Here is a 24,382-nt window from a genome sequence, read left to right on the forward strand (position 1 = left end):
TGAATAATGAAAATATTTCTTTTCTAGAGGTGTGAATTTTACACTTCGTAACCTTCACGAATCAAACAGTAGTAACGACCCACGAAGCATCATGGTATTGTCAATAGCAGTGTACATCAAAATAATTGTGCATGATGTAGCTCTAAACTAATAGGAAAACTTGGTAAGAAATAGGAGCTATTTGTAGCTGCCTTTGACCAACTGAACCCGAAATAAATGACCACTTCGGGAATGGATTTGAGCGGTGTTAACAGCGTAAATTGAAAAGAATGTTTTGTATTTATAGCATGAATAGGATTAATAAAAACATATTTGATTATGTATTTGATTTGGTCTTAGTTAGCCGATCTCGTAGTACAGTCGTCAATTCGTACAACTTTAACAACATGCCCGTCATGGGTTCGAGCTCCAAATGGACCGTGCCGCCATACGAAGGACTGATTACTATCCTGCTATGGGGCGTAATCCATAAGTCACTGAAAGCCAAGCCCACAAGTGGTATACAGGCAGAGGCAAGCCTTGACCGACGACAGTTGTTAAGCCAAAAAGAAGAAGATTTGATGATGAATTTGATTTTTTTAATCAATCAGCAAAAACATGATTTAATAGCCACCACGCGGTCACGTCGGTCTAATAATACATGCTAGGCATTTCGAGTGAGAAACGATCAGCATTTGGCTTTGTTAGGGAACGGTACTTCTATACATTAGATAGTTACAAATGTGATTATAAATGTATACATAAATATAAACTTTTTTTCCGCAAAATAATTTGTTCAAGCAATATCAACTATCTGGCGCTGCACATCAAGAAAGTAACGTTGACAATTTCGAAAGATTTGCGATTCGGTGAAGCAACATTATGCTGTCGCAATTCAAACACGCAGCATTTGTTATCGTAAACCATTGCATAACAATAAAGTATGTCAAAGCGATTTTTGGTTGCCAAAAAAACACACACTCAAAACAAGAATCGTACTCACGAACCGGCATTGTGACCTCGCGCTTCGGACGAAAACACAACAAACAGTCGGCATTGAGCAGATTTGAGTTACTCATCGATTACCACTAGGCAAGAGGAAGTGATAATCGGCCGTGTTTTACTCTTTCACTTATCTGCCGTGCCGTGAATACCTACGGGGAGAAGATGGGGCCGCCGGTCCGATCGATGCGCCGTTGTCAGATGCGAATTAGTTAAGTACATATCAATTCAGGGTAATTCCTCGGCTTCTATTGCTCCACTGTCTCCCTCTATACACCCGTACAGTAGTGGAAGGTGCAAATGGCGCGTTGGCATACGAGTGTGTAAAAAACCGCGCGATGTATATAAGAGCGAACATTGGCATCATATCATCGCTCGCTTGCTATCGAACACATTGCCACCGGCGTTACCATACGTTGAACTGCGAGAAAATGATTAAATTTGTAAGTAATGTCTGTCATTTAAATTAACAGCAACATAATACAATTCATGTGTTTTTCTTTTGTTTATTTTAAAGCTTTGCCTATTTGCATTCCTTGCCGCAAGCTGTCTAGCTTTGCCGGTAGAAGACCATCCTAAATTATCTCGCCCTTCACCCATCAATCCGGATGTTGCCAGCGATCCAAAGCCAACCGAATTGAAGGAACTTTCCTCGGCGTCCTCCTCCACCACCGAGAGTCACATCCAAAAGGTCCCAGCGTCTGGAGTAAAGCTTAGCATTGAGGTAGCAAAAAACGAGGCGACAACCTCCACTAGCCCCAGCACGGACACTGAACAGACCACTAAGAACAATCCGAAACGTTCGGTAGAATCGGATTCAAGCGCATCCACTACCACGGCCGCAAACCATCCTGCGTTCCGGCGCAATCAGCCTTCTACCACGACGGAACAGCCCAGCAGTACCACCGGAAGCAGTTCCACCTCCAGCCCAGTTTCAGTGAAAACTCCGATTGCTACGACGACGTCCAGGACAAAGCGTGAGGTCGCCGTCACTGCCGCCACTGCCAGCAGCAGTGCAGGTACTACTGCAGCAAAACGCACAACCACTGTCGCCCCAGCCACATCCAGTGATGATAAGGAAGGGCCTCACTTTGTGCGACCGGTCCCAGTGGATCAGATACTGAAAAATTTCAACCTGTCGGAAAAGTCTACCGGTTCGGCTGCTACTGTACAACAGCCGAAACCGGAGCAGTCTAAGGACGAACAGAAATCGGATGAAAGTTCCGAGGAAGCATCCGAGCACCGAAAGGAAGAGCCGGAGCAAAAGACGCACCAACAGACGCATCCCGTCATCCGACAGCAGGGTGCATAATGAAACTGTATAGTATTGCTTTAATCTGTTGTTCTCTGTTTATGTTTAACGTTTTAATCAAATAAAAAGCTGCAGCATGTATGCTTAACGATTTAAAAATTCAAGTGTTATTTGTTTCCCTCTTGCTCAATTCATATCTATCTATGTATCTATTTATTTCATATATATAACCGACGGACCATCGTGTCTAATCGGCAACCTTATAATTACATTAAGTAGTATATAAATAGACCTGTAGTTATAAGCAAACATTAAATGTGACGTAGACGCAATTGCTCCTTGAACGTAGATGAAGACATACTAAAATCGAACAAATCTAACACTTCATTGAACTCGAGGGACATACGTATAACAAGGTGTCCCTGGCTATGGTTGTTGCGGGTACGCGGTACACGGAGATGGAAATTAGATCTAAGAATCCGACAGGGAGCGAACAAATTAATGCTGGCTAGTAATGCCGGGGAATCGATCTCTCCGTTAAGGAGCCGGAATATAAAAAGGCATTGAGCGTTTTTACGTCTAGAGCAGAGTGGTTCAAGTCCGAGAAGTAGACACCGCTGATGGTAGAAGGGCCGAGCGTGGTGGGATTGCCATGGAAGGAGTCGAACCGCGTACTTGGTGATTCTCCGTTTAATGACTTCGAGGCGATTGATGTCACCAACGCAGCAGTACTCCAGGCACGACCTTACGATGGCACAAAAGATTGACTTGACGCACATGGGATCGGTAAACTCACTACAGGTCCGCGTAATTAGACCGAGCAGCTTATTTCCCTTCGCAACAACGCTATCAATGTGAGGGCGAAATGACATCTTCTGATCGAGTAGCACCCCCAGATCACGGATACATGTCGTGCGAACCAAAGCCGTGTTGAGCATAGTGTATGTAAACGAGATAGGGTAAATTCAATCGCAGAAGAAGCACATTAACAATACGGCACGTGCATTTTTAGCTTTCTTTCATATAACGGAAGTAAAACGCGCATTGAATGACATTTGATACATTTTACAATTTGTTCGCTAATCATTGTTTTTCTTCATTTATCAAGGTGTTTGTTTCCACTGTTCCATATTTGCTCATTACAAGTTCCTGCCCTTTACACGCACAAAAGCTTGTCCTTTGAAGGAGTTTTAAGATTGTGTTGGTTGTTATTCTTGTTCATGGATGAAGTATTATTATCATAAGGTATTCAATATGCATGACATGTCTTTAATGCGTGTGATTTGTTTCCGTATGTATATATAATGTGTGTGTATATATATATATATTTACTTTTGTATGAATATGAATGTAGGTGTGTTTCGAATGAATGTGTTACCTATCTCTGGTTTTAGCTCATGCTTTTTTGAGTGGTGCAGCACGCTTTCTAAAAATATAAGAATATATTGTATGTATTTGTATATGTTATGGTCTTATACGTTTCTCGCCACATGTTGGCGATTTGCTTTTCTCTTTTCTTTTTTTTAATACAACTCTGCCGTTCTTCGGTTGCTCCTTTTGACTTTACGTACTGCTTGCTTGCTTTCCCGATGTTGAGATGTTATTGTAATTCTAAGTAGCTTTGAATTTTACTCTCGTTTTGATTATGGTGTACAGTTTTGCATTTTTAAGTTATGTTATCTTTCGTTTTTTTGATTTCGCCACTATTTGCACATCCAATCACTGGCGTTAAATTAATTATCGTTCTCAAAAAACAAACCAAAAATGCAAGTAATACGTAATAGTGTGATTTTGCGCCCGACCGACACACGTTCTATTGGGGAGGGGTACAGTATTACGTAGGTTTTGTTTTATTTCTTTACAGATAGCTTCGAAAACATCACCGGACAGAGTAACACACCGAATAAATCACTAGCGCACATATGTTATTATGACTGAATGCTCACCACTCCCGTTGCTTTATCACCTTATTTTGCAATAAAAGTCGAAATTGTTTGCCCGCTAATTGATTTCTTATCCCTCTGACACACACATTCGCGCGCTTCATCACTTTCATGGGTACGGTAGTGCGCCGCATCATCGACTATAGTAATGGTGCAGGCGCGCGCGCTTGTTCGTGGTGGTGCTGCTGGTGTGTTGCATAAAACCTATTCCTATTTACTACAATAAAATGGAAGTTTAACGAGATTTTCGATTTCAAATAAAATATTAAAATAAAACCCATTTGGATTCCGCACATCGGTTTACACCCCGTGCGCCTTCTCCATCACACCTCCTTGTTTAGCGTTGTATTCAGCACCGCTCTCACACACGCTTTTCTATTTACGAATATGTTAAAATCTAATGATAATAATGTAACCATTTACGACTAGCATTTTGCAGCGTTCTCGACCGTAGTACGGCTGTAACGCACACGAGGAGAGCGATTTTTATAACTTCTAGACAGTACCATTGTTCACACGACATGCTACGGTTGCTAACATGCTTCCTAGCGGCACACCTAGCTGATCGGAAGAGCATAAGGTGAAGTGTGAACGAAAGTATATGTATAAGTTTCACAACTCACGTTCTCGGGTTGTTTCCGAGTCCCAATCAGACTCACACACAGTAAAAAGCGTCTAGAGCTATCGTAGTTCTACCTTTTCCCGTTCCTGTTACCCAGTGGTAGGTAAATAAGTTAACTGTCAACTTAAAATAAACTGAAACTATTTCTTATTTCCCCGCTGCATAAAATGCAACCAGCGCGCGGATTATCTCATGTTGCAAGCGAATTGTCATCTACCCTTTACAAACGACGGTACGGTTGATGGGGGGTAAGCGAAAGTCTTAAGCTCTTTGGCTTAACGTTGGATATTAAAATATGTATGATAATCACTTATTGCCATTTACTGTTGTTTGAGAAACACTTCGCGCATAGCTAGTAAGAGAGAGAGAGTAAGGTGCCTCTCCAGGCGTAGCTGTATCTCTGTTCGTTAATACATCCCCAAATAGTAGATCGTTCCGGAAAAGTGTAACCACATTTCCGAACTTTCCAATGTTTTTTTTTTTATTATTTTTTGGTATTAGAGCCAAGCACATCTTACTGGTGCTGTAGTTGCATTAAATTACGGCATATATTCACAGTCGCAACAGTGTTAATGTGTTGAAAATTTAACATTTTCAACTATAATGATCAAATGGTCCACCGGCATTTTGCGATCGATGATCGGTCTCTCTCTGTGCCACAGGTGTGCTTGTTTTTACATGCTTAGAAACTTAAACGTTTTACAGTCTTCTACGGTTTTGCCTGGCTTCAAGCCAAAGCAGTATTCAGTGTATGGGTGTTTTCTGGTTTAAAAACTATCACTAACAATGCCTTAAAATTGGTTTCACTTTTGCACACTGTGTTTTGCTTCGTTATCCATATGGTATTTGCCTGATCATCGATGTCGATCATGTTTTGCAAAACTAAAACATGTAACGGAGACGTTTAAAATCGTTATTCGTACATAAATCCCTGCGTCAACCATTCTATTAATTTAACTCGCAAACAAAAGTACTGTTGGACTGTATACAACCGAAGATGAACATACTGCAAACACGTAACGTGCTCTTACTTCGCCCCTTATGCTTCGTAAACAATAAAACTATGGAAAGCCGGAAATACAATAACTTTCTTCATTGTGGCGTATGCTCTCCTGTTATTTTTTGTTTTAATTTACGCGACTTTTTTTTGGCAAATTCATTGAGCATAGTAATAGTATCAGTGATGCTGATTCTTGTTTCATAGATGTGTTTTGGTTGTTGTTGTTTAATTACTTTCTTTATAATTTGTTTTTGGAATTTATTCTGTCTCAAACGTGTTTGCATTGATATTTCCGACCAGACAATCAGTACGACTGTCTGTGTTTCATTCGTTGGATTGTTTCGCTCAGGATGGATACAGCTATCCTTTCGTCTACTGCAAAGATCCGTTTTCCATTCGTCTTTCTTCCAACTGTTAACTGCATGATAGTTATCTATTTCAAATGTTTTGGTTGGTTTCAATGTATTTTACTCAATCATACATACACAAATGGGTAAGATATTAGAATAGTGTGTACATATAGACCTACGTTTACATTAAAGTCCTGTGAAAAACCGCTTATTTTGCAATACTTCGCTCCCAGTTAAGAATGAAAACGGTGTTCCAACGCACAAAATCAATCCAACCGAAGCTGATGGACCGCCTGACTAAATCTTACACGAGATGGCTCCCGTTAAAGCAAACATGTGTAAGTATAATTTCCATTGGCCAATCATCATCAACTTGAGCTCAAGTTAACTTCGTTGGTGTAAGAAACAGATCGTCACCAGCGAGGATTAAATGTGAAATAAAGAAAGAGAAAAATCAAAACTAAGCTCATTAACCCTTCTCCTCGATTAACGTGGAGGGGGGAATTATGAAGCCAAACCCCTGGGGCGGAATTTGTGCCAATTAAAACCATCATCCCAAATTCCTACGAAATGACTCTTATTAAACGCATTTCAAAAACTGAGGCATCTCCAAAAAAAATACAAAAATAAAGAACCACCTATTAGAATGATTCATCGAAATCAACCAACTTTACTTGAAATTACCTGTGCAAGGCATTTGATATCTGCTTCAGCGATTGGCCGACTTCTTGGACGAGTTTTTCGTTGTCTTGAACGTTCTTGTTACCTGCGGACCGTAACGAACGAGCCTGATTTTCCACCCGTGTGGCTAGCTCTCGGAAGTGAAATTTGGCGTGTGGTGGCAGACTTTCGTTGTCGGCAAAGGTAACACAGCTGGACTGTAGCGAATTGAGCCGATCACTCAGTGCTAGCCACTGAGAGGCGGAAATGTTACCGACCGGCTGTTTCAAGCTGGTCTGCAACAGCTGCACTAGCTCCAGGATGGACTCACGCCCACCTGCTGATGGCGTAGCGGAACCAGTCGTCGACGCGGGCTTGTCTGATTGCTGAATAATGCTGCTGCTGTCGTTTGATTTTGCGTAAATATTACTCGTATTGGACGTACCACCACCACCAACACTTGAGCCCGTTGCAGATGCCACTGTGGACGATGCCGTTTGCATCATATTTTGTACCGGTGTCGCGTAAATGGAAGCAAACTTGGATGGCTTCATAGGGACGGCCGGTTTCTTGTTGCTGCCCAATGTACCCGTCGAAACGCATCCCGCCGGTCCGGCATTCGCTTGTTGCAGCTGCTCTTGCTGCTGCTGTTGCTGCTGAGTTGCATCGTGACCCCCTCCTACGGAGCCATCCTCCGCTTCCACGTTGTTGTTCATTTTCGGTACCATATTTGCCACGCTCTTTGTTCCCAGCTTGGGGCTGAGCTGTGCGCTCAACGGATCACTCGGCGATTCCTTCGCTTCCCACAGCTTTTTCAGGCTGCTAATACTGCCTGTGCTTTTGCGTTTACCGTCCCCGTCCTCGCCACCTGCTCCGCTGCTGCCTGTTGACAGATTATCTCCGCTACCACCGCCGCTGTCCACCTTGAGCGAGTTCCCTTCCAGACTTTCGCGCTTCCGATCGTCACTCAGCTCAATCTTGATTTCAGTCTTTTTCAGCTCGATCACCTTGTTACTGTCGATCGGGGCTGTACCCGTGACGATCGTGGACGCGACATTCGTTTTCTTCAGCTTTAGCGAGTTGAGCTCGTTATTCTCTAGGAGTAACTTGTTGCTGGAGTCCATACTGTTTTTGCCGGAAATGCTGGTTCCGTTTCGAACTACCATCGGCGTTCCCGTCTCACCCTTCTTCGCCGACCGATGGTTTTCGTTCTCCGACGAGGAGGACGAAGCCGAATTATCATTATTGTTCAGGATGTTGCCATTACTATTATTGCTGGATGCGGTGGTGTTGAAGTTGTTGTTGTGAATACTCTGCAGACTGTTGCCCCCCGCTTGGTGCTTGTTATTATTGTCCACATTCGACGTCGGGGGGTCGACAGACTCACCCCCGCCGCTGCCGCCATTACTCGAAACCTCCGTATTGTTTTGATCCACCTTGCGTAGTCTGGACTTGAAATCGATAATGCCTCCCGTGCTTTCCTCTTTCTTCGCCGGCTGGGCTGGTGCTCTTTTCGCTGTATCTACTTTCTTCAGCTGAGCTTTGAAGGGCGGCTGCGGTACACCGGAGGCAGCGTTGGTGGCAGCACTGTAATTGTCATTAGCCGCTGCATTGGTAGATGGCAGGATGGTCGATTTTGACATCGACACCGGTTTGCGAAGCGAGCTAACGTCCGAGGACTTGTAATGGGAGATTGGCTGCTGCTGCTGGTGGTGCTGTGGTTCCTGCGCGGTCGTTAGTGGCGAGGGCGCCTTTGGTAAATGCTTCGATTCCGCCAGCTCACTGACTAATTGTGATGCTGGATCGGAGGTGCCGTGCAGTGGACCGGCAGTTCTTTTACCCCCGACGACGTCACCCTGTAAACACTTTGGCACATTCGTTACACGTTTCGGGTCCGCTTTCAAGTCCTTCGCGGGTGGTGGCGGTGGAATGGGAAGCGAGGACGGATCTCCCACGGTATTGATCATGGCATCAGCCGGACTGCCGAGTGAGCTGCACGAATCAGTGGAAGGTTCGCGTTTGCGCAAGCTTACGCCAAAGCGCGTGCTAGCCTCTTCGACGCTCGGTTCCGTGTTGCGCACATCGTTCGAGGGGGCGATCGATTTTTCCAACATGCCTCCTGACCCTCCTGAGCCTCCTCCTCGTTGATCAAGCGGCATATCAAACTCCTCCGGGGGCGGCGGAAGATCCACCGGCGGTGGCGGAAACTCGAGATCGGCTAGCGTCGGCTGGACAGCTCGCTTAGGACTATTGTTTCCAACCGACCCGCGGAAGGAGGAGAACGTCATCATCGATCCGTCGGTGGTCGTTCGATGGCGTTGCAGTTTTGAAAGACTAGCTGTGGCCGAGTTGGACATGGTGACCCCACTCGAGGAGTTGCTTCGTATCATCTGTGGTTGTGCTTTGATTGCCGCTGCGTTTCGCTGCGCTAGTATACTGTTCGATATCGCATTCGCCGCTGCCATTGGCGGAGGCGGCGGTTCCGAAACCAGTGCCATGTTTGGATTCATGCCCATCTGCATTGGTGCCGCACCAGGCGGAGGCCCGACGACATGTTGCTGCTGCGGCTGCTGGTGCTGAGGTAACTGCTGCTGTTGCACCGGCGGTTGACCCTGCTGAATAACAGTGCCATCGCTTTGGCGCAACGATTCGAGGTACGCTCCTATTCGCGCATCCTTGGGCAGCGTACCGTATCTGTTGATGGCTTTCTTGACGTTCTGCACCTCAAGCGCACCTACTATCGGTGGCTGTCCAGTCCCTAACACTGGCGTACACGGTTGACCTCCCGGGCCGGGCGGTAGTTGATCACGGCGTGCTTGCTGGGGCAGGCGTTTGCTGCCCCGTGTTTCCAGCCCTCTATTGCCCATGATCGGGGCGCGCTTGAATGAACTTTGCTGGGGAGTTTTCTGAAACCCAACTGGTTCCGGATTGTCTGTATCGGTGTCCGGAGTGACCTCGGTTTGCTCATTCTCGGAATCAGTTGCCCGATTCATTAGGTTTGCCATATCACGGGAAAATCCTAAAATAAAAATTCCGTCAGTTAGTTACGACATAAACGTTCAACAGTGATTATCGCTTGGAGTTAGTTTCTCAACCATCGAAAAGCTTGTTAGTTTAGCATTTTATGCGGTAGTCACAAACATACTGGATACAATTTTAGTTCAAATTTGGTTACCTTTAAAATCATAAAAATTCTTTAGACTCGTAACACGATTCGTGAGCTTATTATGGTTGCGGTTTAAAATAAATTCCTAATTGAAAGCACAAATATTCACATTGTTTAGTAAAAAGGTTAACACTCAATCACTGTTAACGGTTGGGTTAAATTTTTCAATTGGTCAATGCAATCGAAAGCTTTCAAGAAATTTTATCGTGGTAGCAATAAATACAAAAAAGCACCAAAAGGCCAAACAATAACCGCAATTTTTGTCATGAAATACCTCGAAACAGCTTATCGATAAGGAAACTACTGCAAGAGGACGATTTTGTGATGGGAATAGTAGTACCGTTTGCATTTTGCTCGCCCTCGCCAAGCTTGCAATTGTCATCGTCTCGGTACGTTGAGTCACGGCTGGATGATAGCAGACTGGAACAAGATGATCGATTAAAAACGTTGTTTTCATTCAGCCTACATTGAAATTAGTTGTAGGTAATGATAAAATAATCACCGTACGTACCTTGTCCTCTTCGGAGGCGCCGGAGCCGTTTTGCCACGTTTGTTCGTTGTTCGTCGCATTTGCACACCAGCGGTAGATGGTTGCTTGTTCCCAAATGTGCTGAACTTCGAACCGGAACCGGAATCTGTGAAAACAAGCATGTCGCAATTAGCGTTATGCATGTTTCCCATCCTTATTTAGGAAACTTTTTCATTGCAATACACACAATGCAGCAATACATCTTACGTAAAATAAGTATATAAGTAAGTATAATATATAAAGCTTATAAAGGCTCTAGTGAGCGTATGAGTATTGCCAAAATTGTACATCACTAATAAACATATTCAAAAAGAAACCTTCAAACCATACAAGAGTACGTACCAGAAATCGGTGTTATTGCAGGTTCGTGCTGTACCGGCTGCTGCTGCTGCTGTTGTGTTTGTGACGGCGGAGGAGGTAGCAGTTGCTGTTGCTGTAGCTGTTGTTGCTGCTGTTGCTGCATACCCATATGTGGCTTCTTGCTCATCTGCGGCGTTAGCTGCATCGGCATCACACCCACTCCTTGGAGTTGCTTCTCTACCGCTTCAGTAATGGAGGATTCCTGTCAACAGAAAATCTATCCGAATAAGACCTATTAGCGCTAGAGAGACACCCTATCTCTAATTACCTGAAACATGTGCTCCAGATCGTGATGGATGCTTTTGAACGTTGGACGATCTTGAGCATTCCACTGCCAGCACTTCCGCATCAAATCGTACACCTCGGGTGGGCAGCCAGGCGGTCGTTCCATGCGATAGCCAGACTCGAGCTTGTGGAATACGTCCGTGAGGTCGATCCCGGGATACGGCGACATGCCATACGTTGCGATCTCCCACAGCAGCACGCCGAACGCCCACACGTCCGATTTGGTGCTGAACTTATTGTACGCCAAGCCCTCGGGCGCCGTCCACTTGATGGGAAATTTGGCACCGGCGTGCGCCGTGTACGTATCGTCGCGCATCAGTCGCGCCAGTCCGAAATCTGCCACCTTTACCAGATTGTTATCGCCGACGAGGCAGTTGCGTGCTGCCAAATCGCGATGGATAAAGTTTCGACTCTCGAGATAGCTCATGCCAGAAGCGATTTGGGTAGCCATGTACAAAAGCGCCACGGCATCTAGCGTTTCCCGGCCGGCGGTGCGCAAAAAATCGAGCAAATTTCCGTGGCTCATGAATTCGGTAATGATGTAAAACGGTGGCTCGCGCGTGCAGACGCCTAAAATGATAATGCAATAAATGTTCCGTTAAGCACATTATTCAAACAACCCAGCAACATTTATCGTCTCGAATTGTTGTCTAACAAAAATATTCAATGAACACATAAATTCACTGTATTACTATACATTACGTAGCTTGTTACACTTTGTTTCTGAAATAGCTGTTTAAATTTGACTAAAACGTGTAAACAAAGCCTCGTGTGAACAACAAAATGATACCGATCGTCTTAAAAATAGACAAAAAGTAAATTAGCTTGTTCATTGCCTGTTAAGCGATTTCGTCACACTGTTTAGCAAAAATATTTCTATGCAGTGACGTTGATAGTGTGGCTATACTGTTCTGCTGGTAAATGGCTATTTTATGTATTCTTGGACCTCGTCACACTCTCTATCTTGCTGGTAAGCCCTCTAAAATCACGTTTGTTCGCTGTTTCCTACGCCTGTTCGGGTGTCACTTACCTATCAGTTGCACCAAATTCGGGTGTTTCATTTCCTTCATGATGGCGGCCTCTTCTAGGAAATCTTTTAAAGCCATCGTATCTTCTTTGAGCGTTTTAACGGCCACCGTGTTGCCGTAGCGCTTCCACACAGCCTCGTACACCTCGCCGTACTGCCCACCGCCCAGCTTGTGCTTCATGACGATGTCCGTCCGGCATATCTCCCACTCATCCGGCTCGGGGCTGAGCGGGAACACGGTCGGTTTGTTTTGCTTCGGGGCCGGGTACAGTAGGGGCGTAATCAAACCGTGGCCCTCGTGCAGCGCACTGTGATGGTGCACCAGTTCGGCCAGCGTGTTAAACTTGGCGTCGGCCGTGACGTACACCTTTCCGTCGGAGTCCTCCGATATTCTGTAGTGATAGACGCGCCCATCATACCGCAAGCTGATGCTGCGCTGGCCGGGCGAACTTTCGCTTTCGCGCACCAGAAAGCTACCGTTGATGCCGGAGCTCAGCAAATACTCGGCCGCGTTGCGCGAAATCGGCCCATGATACCAGGAGTGTTTCTCCAGCGAGTTTAGCGGCGTCACGTAGTTCGACGGCACCCACCCAACATGGCCCGAGTCGGAGTGTGCCTCGCACCATTCGCCCGACTTGTTGTAGGACAGTATCCGCACCTGTTCGCCCTTTCGCAAGCTCAGTTGGTTTTCACCGCCGGCCTTGAAGTCGTACAGCGCGACAAACAACTGCGGATCGTCTTCCTCGGGTCCGGGTGCCAACAGGTTCTCCTTCGACGTCCATCGGTGAGCCGTTTCGAAGCTGGACTGTGCCGCGTTGGAGCTGCCCTGCGAGTGCATGGTGCCGGTATGGTTTTCCAACCCATCCTGATTCTGGCCCAGTAGGTCCGTTGGTAACAAACTGCCAGGCGGTGGTATGTGAGGTAACGGGCGCGACTGAAGCAGTGCTTCTGTAACGATAAAGGAGATGGTAAAATACGTTAAAAATAGCAATGAAAACACAATATTTGTAAAAACATAAGCAAAAAAACCATCAATATCACAATTCACGGCTACCTAATAGAAATTGCATAAACACTAAGTGCATCTGCTATGCAAGAAACGATAACTGATTGTGCCAACACCTTTCCACACGGCAACCAGCAAGAAGTTCATTGCTCTACTCTCCTCCTTTCATAAATCGAGCAATTATTTCAATTTGTTGAAATTGACCGTCGGCATAAATTCCAAAACATCAAAACGAATGGATACATTTTCTGCACTTGCTTACAAAATCTACCACAGTTTGATGGAACACACCATGCAAATGCAAAATGCAAAACGATTTTTCGAGGGACCTTCAAATATTCAGCCCCCCTAAAACACAGGCCGAACTAGATTCACCGACACGATTCAAACATTGGACATGGTAGTGGCGTGTGAAATGAAAGTACAAAACCGCCGCTTGCCTACCGAGACGGACAGTTCCGAACGAAAGCGTGAGTGCGATTGATATGTACTCGTACCCCCAGCCGTACGACTTTCCCTCTTTATTTTGCGTGCGTACCACCGGGCCCCTGCCTACGACCGTTAAGACGTTATTAATGGTAACGATTATTATTCACCACAAATGCATCATTACAGAAGAATGTGCTTTTCCCATAACGAACGATCCCGGAGTTGCCCGGAGTTTGAGAATGAACTGTGCAGAAAATGGCTGCAATTTAAAAGGGGTAAGCAATTATTATGTAGCGTAGCTTACAATCATATTTGTTCACATTATTATGGTGATTTTCTGGCACTTGTTTTTGAAAATTAGTAAAAATGTTACAGCATTTTATAGATAGGGGTTCTACACAAACACAAAAGTTTCATTGCCGTTCTTTTGAGCTCTTTTTAAAATTATAAACATACTTGTTTCAACATCTTATAATTGAACAAGACCTCAATCACAGAAAAGAAGAACAAATGATAATGTGTCATCAAAGTGTTTTGTCGTAACAATACCATTCGCCGTGATGATCGTTTTATTTTCCTGATAGCTATTTAATGAGTTAATATATGATTTCATCAGAACAAAAAAACACGCACCGGAAGGTCGCAATAAAAACAAAACTATTCTCTACGACATTGAAACACATTTACCACCAACACACGGCCCATTAATGAGACACACGGTCTTGGTCTGCCTCTGCGTCTAATACACTAAAACCTACTCAACCGTCCGGCGACTCAACTGTGTATCACGTTCAAATCAACAAACATAGACACCAGTAGTTAGGGCGTGTGCTATAATAAGGTCGAGGGCAACATGTGCGGGATAGTGATCTTGTACCACACCACCACGAGAGAACCATTTAAGCGAAGGAGAAAATTTTCGCAGCACATGTCCGGCTGGCGGTGAAAGTCGTTCGGTAGATGGATTATGGTAGGGCCTCTGTATAAACAAAGTACAGGTATTTAATTGGATGGATGTAAGTGTAGCCGTACCATCATATGGGACACCTCCTTTAGCTTGAAGACAACGGTGTTACGGAGGAAAATTAGATTGCCGGGTTAACTGCTGCTTGCGTCAAAGGGGTGCCGTGTTTTATCCGCATCGTCGAAGGGACCATATACGGTTTGCGAGAATCAATATTACTACCTCACCCAGCAGCCGTAATCGATATCATTCAATATTGCCAAACATCGATGTCGACCTTGACACGGTCTAACTTGTATGCCCTTTTCGGGCCTCGCCATCGTATCATTGTTGGATACTGGCCAACCTGCATTATGTCACAGGCCCGGAACAAACAGATGCAGATGCTTGTTCAAACGTGAAACATAAATTGGATTGGCAATTACTGCTCTGCTCGGGAACAACATGCAAAATGAGTGCTCGGCAGATGCCATGCTCATGCTCTAATAATTTTAAATCGTAAATCACAGTGTGGAAAAAATCCATTTCTACTACAAGACCATTTAATCGGGGTTAAGAAATGTTACGTGGACACACGGTGCGTTTGCTTTTTTGAAACTAACTAAATGTTTCTATTAGTGATGTGAAAAATGAAGTTTTCATTAAAATCGATTCCGGATAGTAGGTCCGGAATCAGTTCCCGAAATCGATTGCAGAATCAGCTCCGGAATCAGAATCGGTTCCGGAATCAGAATCGGTTCCGGAGTCGGAATTGGCTCCGAAATCAGAATCGGCTTCGGCATCTCCATAAGAATAGGCGTTTGGGTCCAATGATACTATGTATTGATAGCAGGAAAGAATCTAAATTTACTTATAAACGATGCATTTTCATGGAGATTCCCGGGCTGATTTCGCTTCTGAATCTTCTTCTTTCAATTCAAGAACTGATTCTCATTCCGGAGCTGATTCCAATTCTGGACTCCGAAATCGGCTTAGGAGTCAACTTCGCATACTGCTCCGGAATCGGTTCTGGAATCGGTTCCGGAATCGTCTTCGGAATCATAATCGATTCCAGCATTGGAATCTGCTCCAAAATTGATTATGCACACGGAATCGGAATCGGATAGGTCCAATATCGAGCTCCCACCACTAATTTCTATCAGTTCAGACATGTACTTTTATTGGTGTTACTTATGATTAGATAATTAATCCCACGTACATACAGTGAATGTGCCATAGAATTAAAAATAATCGAGGTTTTAAATATTTTTGCGCCTCGCAGGCTTTACTGCAACCAATAGCGCATTGTATTTTATTTAATAAGTTGACTACTTCATCAATAGTTTAATTGTGATCGAAATTGTACTACTGGGTAGTCTATGTGCTTATAACTAAATGTTCAGCCTTAGGAAACATGTTTGTTCTCAACGTAGAATACTAAATTGTATTTGCAGACACACTCATTGGGTTTAAAAGCATTGTGAAAAACTAATTACTGCAACACAGCTCACCCATTTCCTGTAGTTCATCTGGGGAAACCATTACACTTCAACCTCCATGGGCACACATTGCGCATGCAATGGGCGAAATAGCTCCAACAACGATAGATGGCAAAGTCAAATAATGAAGCGTTACTCTTCGCCACTGTTTTACCGGCCTGCTTAGCCAAGCCAACACAACAAGCCGGCTACATTCTTCCTTTGGCTGATGTGTAAATATAAACATCAACAGAATCCCACCCCTCAAAAACGCTACTACTGTGGGGCGCGACGGCTACTATCGTTGCAACGTCACTAGGGCCAAAGTACACAAACAAATCGGTGGGAACCACTTTATAAACATTGAGTAGCCGGCTCTCACGTCATCTCACTGCACTGCTTTGGCCTGGTGTATGGAGTATGTGCCATTACTACCCGGGGTTGAAATAAGACACCACCATTACTCAATGAGACACACAACGTTTTACCCCGCAGCGTCTCCGCAGAGAAGATCCTTGGTTGTAGCTAATTCGTCATTCTCAAATGAGCTATCCAATATTGTTTTCCTTTTCCATTTCGAATATTGATCAAGATCTATTAGTTCAACTTGGATAGCTCTACTTGAAGCTCATTGCCGGAAAACGGACACATGATGTAGTCTCACTTCCCGCACTTCAACGCAACAACGGAAACCAAACAACGCTTCCTCTCCCCACTGCTGACAAGCAAGGTTGTGTAGCAATTTTGTTAGTTTTTTATGTTGTTTTTTACAAAACCCAAAATAATCCCCCATGTCAGTACTACACACCTCCGGGTACGACGACGAAACGATGAAGTTTCAATAACAACAAATTCACATTCACATTGACCGCTGCTAAAAAGAGCGGCGGGCGGTTCAAACGGCGAACAACAGCCAACACAACAGAAAATCAGTTCTTCCCACCGGGACAAAGGCATTTCAAATGGTAGTTAGCCTGTGTTATGATACAACAGGCGATAAAAAGTGCACGCACACACACACACACGCACACAATCCACATGACGTAACCTTCACAAAATCAAATCGGTGCCCCGCGATAGTGGCTTCCTGTGCTTTGGGGGTTTTGAGCAATTGCCTCTGTTTGAAATTCTCACAAGCCTGCTGGGCCTGCTGCTCTCAACCAGCCCCGTTCGCCCCGTCCGCCCCGTGTGCAATATTACCGACCCAAGGGATGACTGCGTTTGGACGCGAATGACACGCGATCCACGGTGCGGACGCCGCCGCTGACGTTGTTATGACCGCAAAGAAACATACGCAACACGTTCCCACATCATCATCATGAGGCAGCGCAGCAGCTGAGGAGAGATTGATGCTTTTCGTTTCACAGGCTTCTCCCAATTGGCACATTTGCACATAATGTCACGAATTAGTACACACGCAAGATGAAAATGAAGAAGGCCAGAAATGATGGAACATTGCAGGCGAAAGAAGGCTAGTGTGATGGTGTTCTACAGGGTCGCAGCAACACAGCACAGTATCATTCGAGGAATTCATAGACTTGTCCACTGTATTCAGGAATTTTGCTTTCCAGACTATTTGCAACACCACAGGCAGAAATTGTTGGTTAATTGTATTTAAAAGTACATTTAAATTGAACTTTTCGTTCATCATTGGCTTGTGCAATGGTATAAAATCGTAAATAATGTGAACATATTTTTTTCCATGATATCCTGGTACCATTGTTAGGTCTTCACAAACAAATAACAGGCGTTTGTCGATTAAAAAGTCAGCAAAATAAAATTTGTTATACAAACATATATAAATAAATTTAAAAAATATAGCAAAATGTTATAGTACAGTCGTCTATACAGCCGGTCTATATAGTACAGTCGTCAACTCGTACGACTTAACAACATGCCCGTCATGGGTTCAATCCCCAAATAGACCGTGCCGCCATACGTAGGACTGACTATCCTGCTATGGGGGGGAACCAATTAGTCACTGAAAGCCAAGCCCACAAGTGGGTACAGGCAGGCCATGACCGACAACGGTTGTTGAGCCATTGAAGAAGAAGAAGCAAAATGTTAAGTTATTGCTTTATTATAATCCTAATTCCCTAAAGAGTAAATATTGCTGTAAATTATATGCTGCACTATTTAATATGATAACGATATATGAACTAAAAAGATAAAGCTAAAAACGATAGAAACCATGATAAAGCTGACATGATCAAGCAGGTCGTTTCGTCAAGATAAAAAATCAAGAGATACAGAAGCTAAACCAATCATACCAGTGAGAACGATAACGGATGATGTAAGACGAGCAAGGTCACAGCCGTAATGCATGACTCTAAAAGTCCTTATCCATTACAGACGTCATCTTTCGTCATCTCCTCAAAAATTTAAGCGAGCATATTCGATTTAAATCAAGAAATGCCTTTGTTGTCATGGTATTGCTCTGTGCAACCGCATCTTTGATCGCACCACTTGCTCGATATTTATTTGAATGAAGCAAAAGAAAAAAAAAATAAACCAGTACATTTGACATCTTGCGACACTTTGTCCTTCTCAGACCTGTGTTGAGGTATGAGGTGGGACCTATCATCATCATCATATGCGTCAAAAAAGTTCTACAGAAGTACACAAACTAAAGACATTTGTATAATTCAACATACGTAGCTATAATAATTTTACTATAAAGCCTCTACTTTCTAAGATCGGATGATTGTTCCCATTGGGCGAGGAGATATGTTCGATAATAGGCACGTCTTTAAAAATAGACTGTCCTGGTTTTATAATGATACACAACAATTCATTGTTTGCCGGATTGTAGCTACCATAAAGTGAAATATAAATCACTATATATATACAAAACTATTCAACTGCTCAAACTATCCCAAAATGTGTTTGCCTTTTTCTCCGTTCCCAGCAAGAGTTGTACCGTCCGGCTGATCTGATTTAAGCTGTACGTTCGTTAAAGACCTCCAACTTTATTGCAGGAACGAACCAAAGCGATGGAATTGTGATACGATTCGACCCTGTTGCTATGTATGTTCCGGTAGCACCCGCCCGGTATGTGGCTGCAGCAGCTTAAGCGTGATTTCCGTTAGCATATTTTACACTGTTTATTTGAATTTCCTCCTCGGAACACACCCATTACCGTTTGTTCAACTGATCTTCGACAACAGCACGCGCGTGTCCAGGAGGGCGGGAAAGAGAACGCTGGAGAAGATTTTCCCACTAACGGCACACAACACACGGTTGGGTCACGGTTCTTCCCTTGGCCGGGTCGCGCCTTCTCCCCGGTACCACCACCATTTCTCGTCAATTATAACACTTACTTCCACACCCGGAGACCCCCACCCTCATCAGATACCTTCCTAACAACAGTGCGCACATACCCACCAACCGTGCTGCCGGCTGGACATGAAACATACCCAATTCAATCCGTAAGAACCGGCGGAAGGTATGTGTAACCGAAATGTGGCTAGCGGTTCGTTCCTCCATCATCCTGCCGGCGGAAAGGAAATTGAACTCACACACACAAACACTCACACACATACAGAATGTAGTGAACGAGAACGAGAAAAGGCCGTAACGAGAGTGGCCACCGAAAACGAAATATTATCCCTCGCACCCTCTCTGCTCCCCTTTCTTAACGAAAGTGCCGCCTGCATGTGTGTGCTACAACATTTGTGTGGCGCAAGCAACTCTGGCGTACGTATGTGCATGCGCTCACGATAATGCATTCGGAGCATTCCGTGAGGAAACCATCAATCTTGATTCTCCACCCGTCCGCTAGACTCCGGGTGGAGGATGGAGCAAGCGTTTGCCGGCCGGCTCCGTTCATTCGTGAGTGGAGGAGTGCTACTGCCCATATGAGAGGGGGTAGGGAAGGCAAAAGTAACGTATTGGAACGAAACTGTAGCCCAACCACATTGATGTTGCTGTAGCCATTGCCAAGAGCAAACCTCATTGCCGGTCGTGTAGCTAGCCTCTTGTCACCAATCAAAACAGATTAATATTTCAAGGAACGAGGGTGGCGAAATACGGAAGGGCCATTCGGAAACGCCAAACAGAAGCATAGAAAGTTGTTACATCACACTTGAGCTTTGGGTCATAAAACGAGAGGAGATGTCTTTCGGCAAACAGTTGTGGGCGAGAATTTTTCCGCCCCCTCGAAGCTGTCATACGGCTAATGATTAAAACGTACAATTCTTATGCCATCCATCTTGCCTAACATGGGTCCGAGTTAAACCATTTTAACAGTTGCCCTCTGTTGGATTTGCAAAAAAAAAAAAAAATAGCACCAAAACAACGCCAGCAAACAACACGCTGAAAATCATTACAATTTCAAACCAGCAGCCAACCATCGGAGCAGATAAAAATAATTGATGCACTATTACGCATTCCTGCATTGCCCCGCGGGGAGTGTAAATTATTTCAACAAACATAAAGTCATCGCACGCACAAGCGGTAATGCCAAGCCGCAAGAAGAACAGCGATTGTGCAGCGTAAATTGCGCATGTAATTCGTCTACGGGTTGGTTTTTGCTTTTTTGTTTCGGTATGTAAACCTACTCCTCCTCCCTGGCGCAATTCTTTTCCCGATCGGATCAAGATTACAACCGAACGATTCCATTGCGTTGGCTAATTGACTGGTGGTATTTTAAAAATGGCTCACCAAAGCATACACGACGCGACACCAGAAGGAAACAACCGTTTCTGTTCCCGCACACACATCTGCAGACACGGATTGAGAGAGCTTCTCTTCACGGTTCGTAGCGTGCCGCGACTGGGGAGAATTTTTTGTTTGTGTAATTAAACATGCTGGGACATATTTCTTGGGCCTGACAGAAAATTTTGGCATAAGAAGAAAAAAACACACTATTTCAATACGAGGCACGGTGAAAGTGACCAAAGCAGTAACACACTTTGCATGGGGTAGCACACTCACTCGCAGCAGAATTCAAGCAAAGGTTGGCGCTAATAATATTTAAAAATAGGTGCCAACATTTTTACCACCACTTGGGGCCACATCGGCGTATGGTGCAATTAGACAGAGCGAAATTACACTATCGTTGTAAAGTTTAGGTAAAAGCAGGGACTGTTTAATGCTAAGGTTAGGTAAGGCAGTTCATTATCACGTTCAATGCAATATTTGGATTACGCAAAATGAAGAAGCCACTGTGAACTTGAATCAACGAAACTAGAACAGGCGTGTCCGATTGTACAGAGCAGCGTGCATTAAATTCTCATTAGATTAGCTTTCCCTTTGCAAGGATATCTTCACACAACCATCTTTCATAAAACTGCATTTTGACACCGTTTCAATGCAGCCAGTCCCGAATCCGGCCCTTTCTCTTTAGCGAAGACTTTTGTATGAACATTGCCGGCTGTCCTTGAATGTGGATGATGATGGGCTCTTCCCCCCTGAGCACCGATGCTTGGTCCCGTTGTGCCTTGGTCTTTTTAGTATTCCTGCCTTAGCCGATCCTGCTCGCCTATCGGTCTAGCTGTCTCTGTCGTTCGCAACCTACGCGCGCGTTCACTCCCACTTTTGCGGATTCATTACGTACAACACCACTAGGACGCCTGGAATACCATATAAGGATAAACTCTAGGCATAAACCGACTCTCTTTCTCTCTCTTTCTCTCTCTTATGCTGCGAGATATGCAAGTGCTGCTGATGTTGTTGTTGCTGCCTGTGAAGCTTTCCTATCACATTGGACAGCTGTTGTCTTCTGCCACTGAAGCCGCTAGCGGATAAAACAGCGGCAAGCGCTGCGTTGGACAGTTCGTTCCGTCTGCTTTCGCAATAGGGGACCCAAGAATCAATATTTAATCAACGCAGGACATTTTATTTGTTAGTGGTTCAATTTATTATACTCACAAAAAAAAAACACGAAAGCATTGCGGAAAAGTCGATCACATTTTGCAGTGCAAACATTTGGAATTTAAAGGTAAGACCTCAATAATGTCATTCTGCCATCGTATCGGGTATATCGTAAGTTAGATACTGGAGCATATTTAAGGCTTCACAGGAAGTAAGCAATATTATGCAAGTGAGTGTGCGGTATGGATTGTTTATACAACCCGCCTTATTTCCCATGTAACTAATCCTAGCCACAGGGCCACTGCTTCCAGAAACATGTGACAACAGCTTGTGAAATGCACACAAACCGCAAAACGCACTTCATGTAACAGAAAACGTGTTATATCGACGATATACAGAAACCTGCATCAGAACGGAAAGGTTTCCGTAGTTGAACCAGTCCAACAATATATTTTTTGTAAATATTGTTGACACAATCAATTAAGCGCAAAAAAGATATCTGTTTGATGTAAATAACAAAGGTATTTTTTTCTTTTTATGATAAAATCTTCTAAAAAATGTTTCGGGATAAGATAAATGCTTCCAAAAAATGTCTACCAAAGAAGAATGTACTCTATATACGATGATATAGATTTAAGATTGTTAAAAGCGAGGAACGAAGTCATTTGGCGCAATGTCTATAAAAATAGACAAACAAACAACAACAGCTAGAACAGATGCAGTCGTTGCTTAATGCAAATTGATGACATCCTAAAATAATATTTACTGTATTCTCAATTAATTCGAATGTTGCATTTTGAATGATCCATTCGGAACTGATGAAATGAGTTAAAATGTTTGATTAAATCTTCAACTCACGCTCTCATCAAAAAGTGCTGTGTGCCGATAGTAGTTGCGGAAAGACACATTACTAACCGAAATTTAACTCCAGATAGTGTTTTGTTCGTGAATAACCAAATTCACAGTATATGACAACTTTAAGTAACCTCTTTTTAAGATTTAATTTAACTCATTCATTGCAAATATTCGATTTACTCACTCGCAAAGTTCACATCTTCTGTTATAATTTCGGATTATTTCTGATATCTTCAGTTAAACTCTGATTATTTCTCCGTATAACGGTAGACATAGAAGAATATATCGCATCAATCCTATTAAGAAGAAGAAGAATTGTTGTATTTCCCGAGATTCGGTAACCGATCTTTCATCCGTCATGTTATTTACATCTTACAAGACAGTTTGGTCATATTATTATTTAAATTAGCATAAATGCAGCCACTATTTTACGTTCGGGAGCAAGGTAATGTAAGACAATATGGAGTTTTAAGAAAAAAATACAAAATTGTTCTTAGTTTTCCATTACTGTGATGAATTTGTGATGTGTACGAAAACTACTTGGGCCAAGTGCTGCAGCGGTGGAAACGTCTTATGTGCTTTAGGTACAAATAAAGGTTTCTATCCAGAAACCTATAACCCAGAAATAATTCTTCTTATTCTTCTTATTCATCTTCTTCTAGAAGTAAAGAAGTCTTTGTTTATTGCCTAACCCACAGTAATAGCACATTATTATTAGGATTACCTTAGGTTTTGGCATGGAAGGACAGCCAATGCAAAGGTATTAGCCTTTTCCATTAAAACACACTATATTTCCTGATGTTTATTGTCATTTTAAGTTAATCTAGCCTATGGTAATGATTATTACTCAAGCTGTAAACACAAAACATATTGCGTCTCTGAGAACTAGTTACAGCAACAAATCCACACATCCCGAAGAGAATATTGTGCTATTGAACATGCGTGTGAAAGATAGATACATTCTTTTCGGTAGGTTATATCAGAATTAGAGAATGACGTTACCAATTCGAATCATTGGTTTATTTTTATAAGATGGTGGTTGTTACAATTACCTCACACTTACTTCAGTCTCTAATGGATAGGGACCTGAAAATACGTATTGAGGCATAGATCGATGAATCAGCCATGTAGAACTAAAGGTAATTTAATTATCCAAGCTGTTCCAAGCATCCATTATTGCAATCGAGTCATCTCCACGTAGAGGTGACGAGTTTTTTATTGCGTTGGTTTGAGGGGTTTCCTTTGTAAGCTTATTTTTCCGACTCGAAGCGTGTCAAAATCAGAATAGAACTGGTAATATCCCAATAAAATTGTCCAGTGAGCTTTAGTTAGTTTCTGAAATATGATATGGCTTATAGAATTTTGTAGTAAAACTTAGCAACAATCATATTTGTCGCGCAGTTCCTTTTTTCTCGCTCCCTCGCCGAAAGAGTTATTCCAAAAACGCATTTATTCACCGGAAACAACGAAGTACCGGCTGAACGGCACGGCACACCAACACAAGCGTGCAGAAACTCAGTAAGGACCTCTTTCTTGTACAAGTGGCTGCTGCTACAATTTTCCCAAAAATGCTGCTTCTGCGCACAGTTGCTCCCGGTAGTGTTGACGACGACTACGACGGCAACGAGTTGTAACCGCATACGCACGCACACCGTTTCGTATCACACGCACACATCTTCTTT

The 24,382-nt window shown here is 43.6% G+C and overlaps 2 protein-coding genes across 4 annotated transcripts in view; one reads left to right on the forward strand and one right to left on the reverse strand.

Moving 5' to 3' along the window:
• The first annotated feature begins 1,287 nt into the window (after positions 1–1,287).
• Positions 1,288–2,392, forward strand: LOC1275814 (uncharacterized). Its single transcript, XM_315092.3, has 2 exons — positions 1,288–1,424; positions 1,499–2,392. Exons 1-2 carry the CDS (start codon positions 1,320–1,322, stop codon positions 2,291–2,293), a joined length of 900 nt encoding a protein of 299 aa, XP_315092.3. The 5' UTR covers positions 1,288–1,319; the 3' UTR covers positions 2,294–2,392.
• Positions 2,393–3,287: 895 nt separating this feature from the next.
• The window catches only part of LOC1275815 (tyrosine-protein kinase Abl), a 28,880-nt gene continuing 7,785 nt past the window's right edge, over positions 3,288–24,382 (reverse strand). For 2 of the 3 annotated variants that reach the window (XM_061645144.1, XM_061645145.1), the window contains exons 3-8: positions 12,179–13,123; positions 11,132–11,718; positions 10,846–11,065; positions 10,486–10,609; positions 10,249–10,394; positions 3,288–9,827 (exon numbers count right to left, since the gene is read on the reverse strand). In XM_061645144.1, the coding sequence (XP_061501128.1) occupies positions 6,829–9,827; positions 10,249–10,394; positions 10,486–10,609; positions 10,846–11,065; positions 11,132–11,718; positions 12,179–13,123 (5,021 nt within the window). In that variant the 3' untranslated portion in view covers positions 3,288–6,828. The remainder of the gene's footprint in view (positions 9,828–10,248; positions 10,395–10,485; positions 10,610–10,845; positions 11,066–11,131; positions 11,719–12,178; positions 13,124–24,382) is intronic. The other variant, XM_061645146.1, reaches the window with a different exon arrangement.

Source organism: Anopheles gambiae, chromosome 2, assembly GCF_943734735.2.
Source record: "Anopheles gambiae chromosome 2, idAnoGambNW_F1_1, whole genome shotgun sequence".
In the NCBI taxonomy this organism is placed as follows: domain Eukaryota; kingdom Metazoa; phylum Arthropoda; class Insecta; order Diptera; family Culicidae; genus Anopheles; species Anopheles gambiae.

Excerpts from the sequence above, each read along its gene's own strand:
- LOC1275814 (XM_315092.3), top strand. The coding sequence starts at position 1,320 with ATGTATATAAGAGCGAACATTGGCATCATATCATCGCTCGCTTGCTAT. Across the intron at positions 1,425-1,498 it reads GCGAGAAAATGATTAAATTT|CTTTGCCTATTTGCATTCCT; the intron begins GTAAGTAATGTC and ends TTTATTTTAAAG.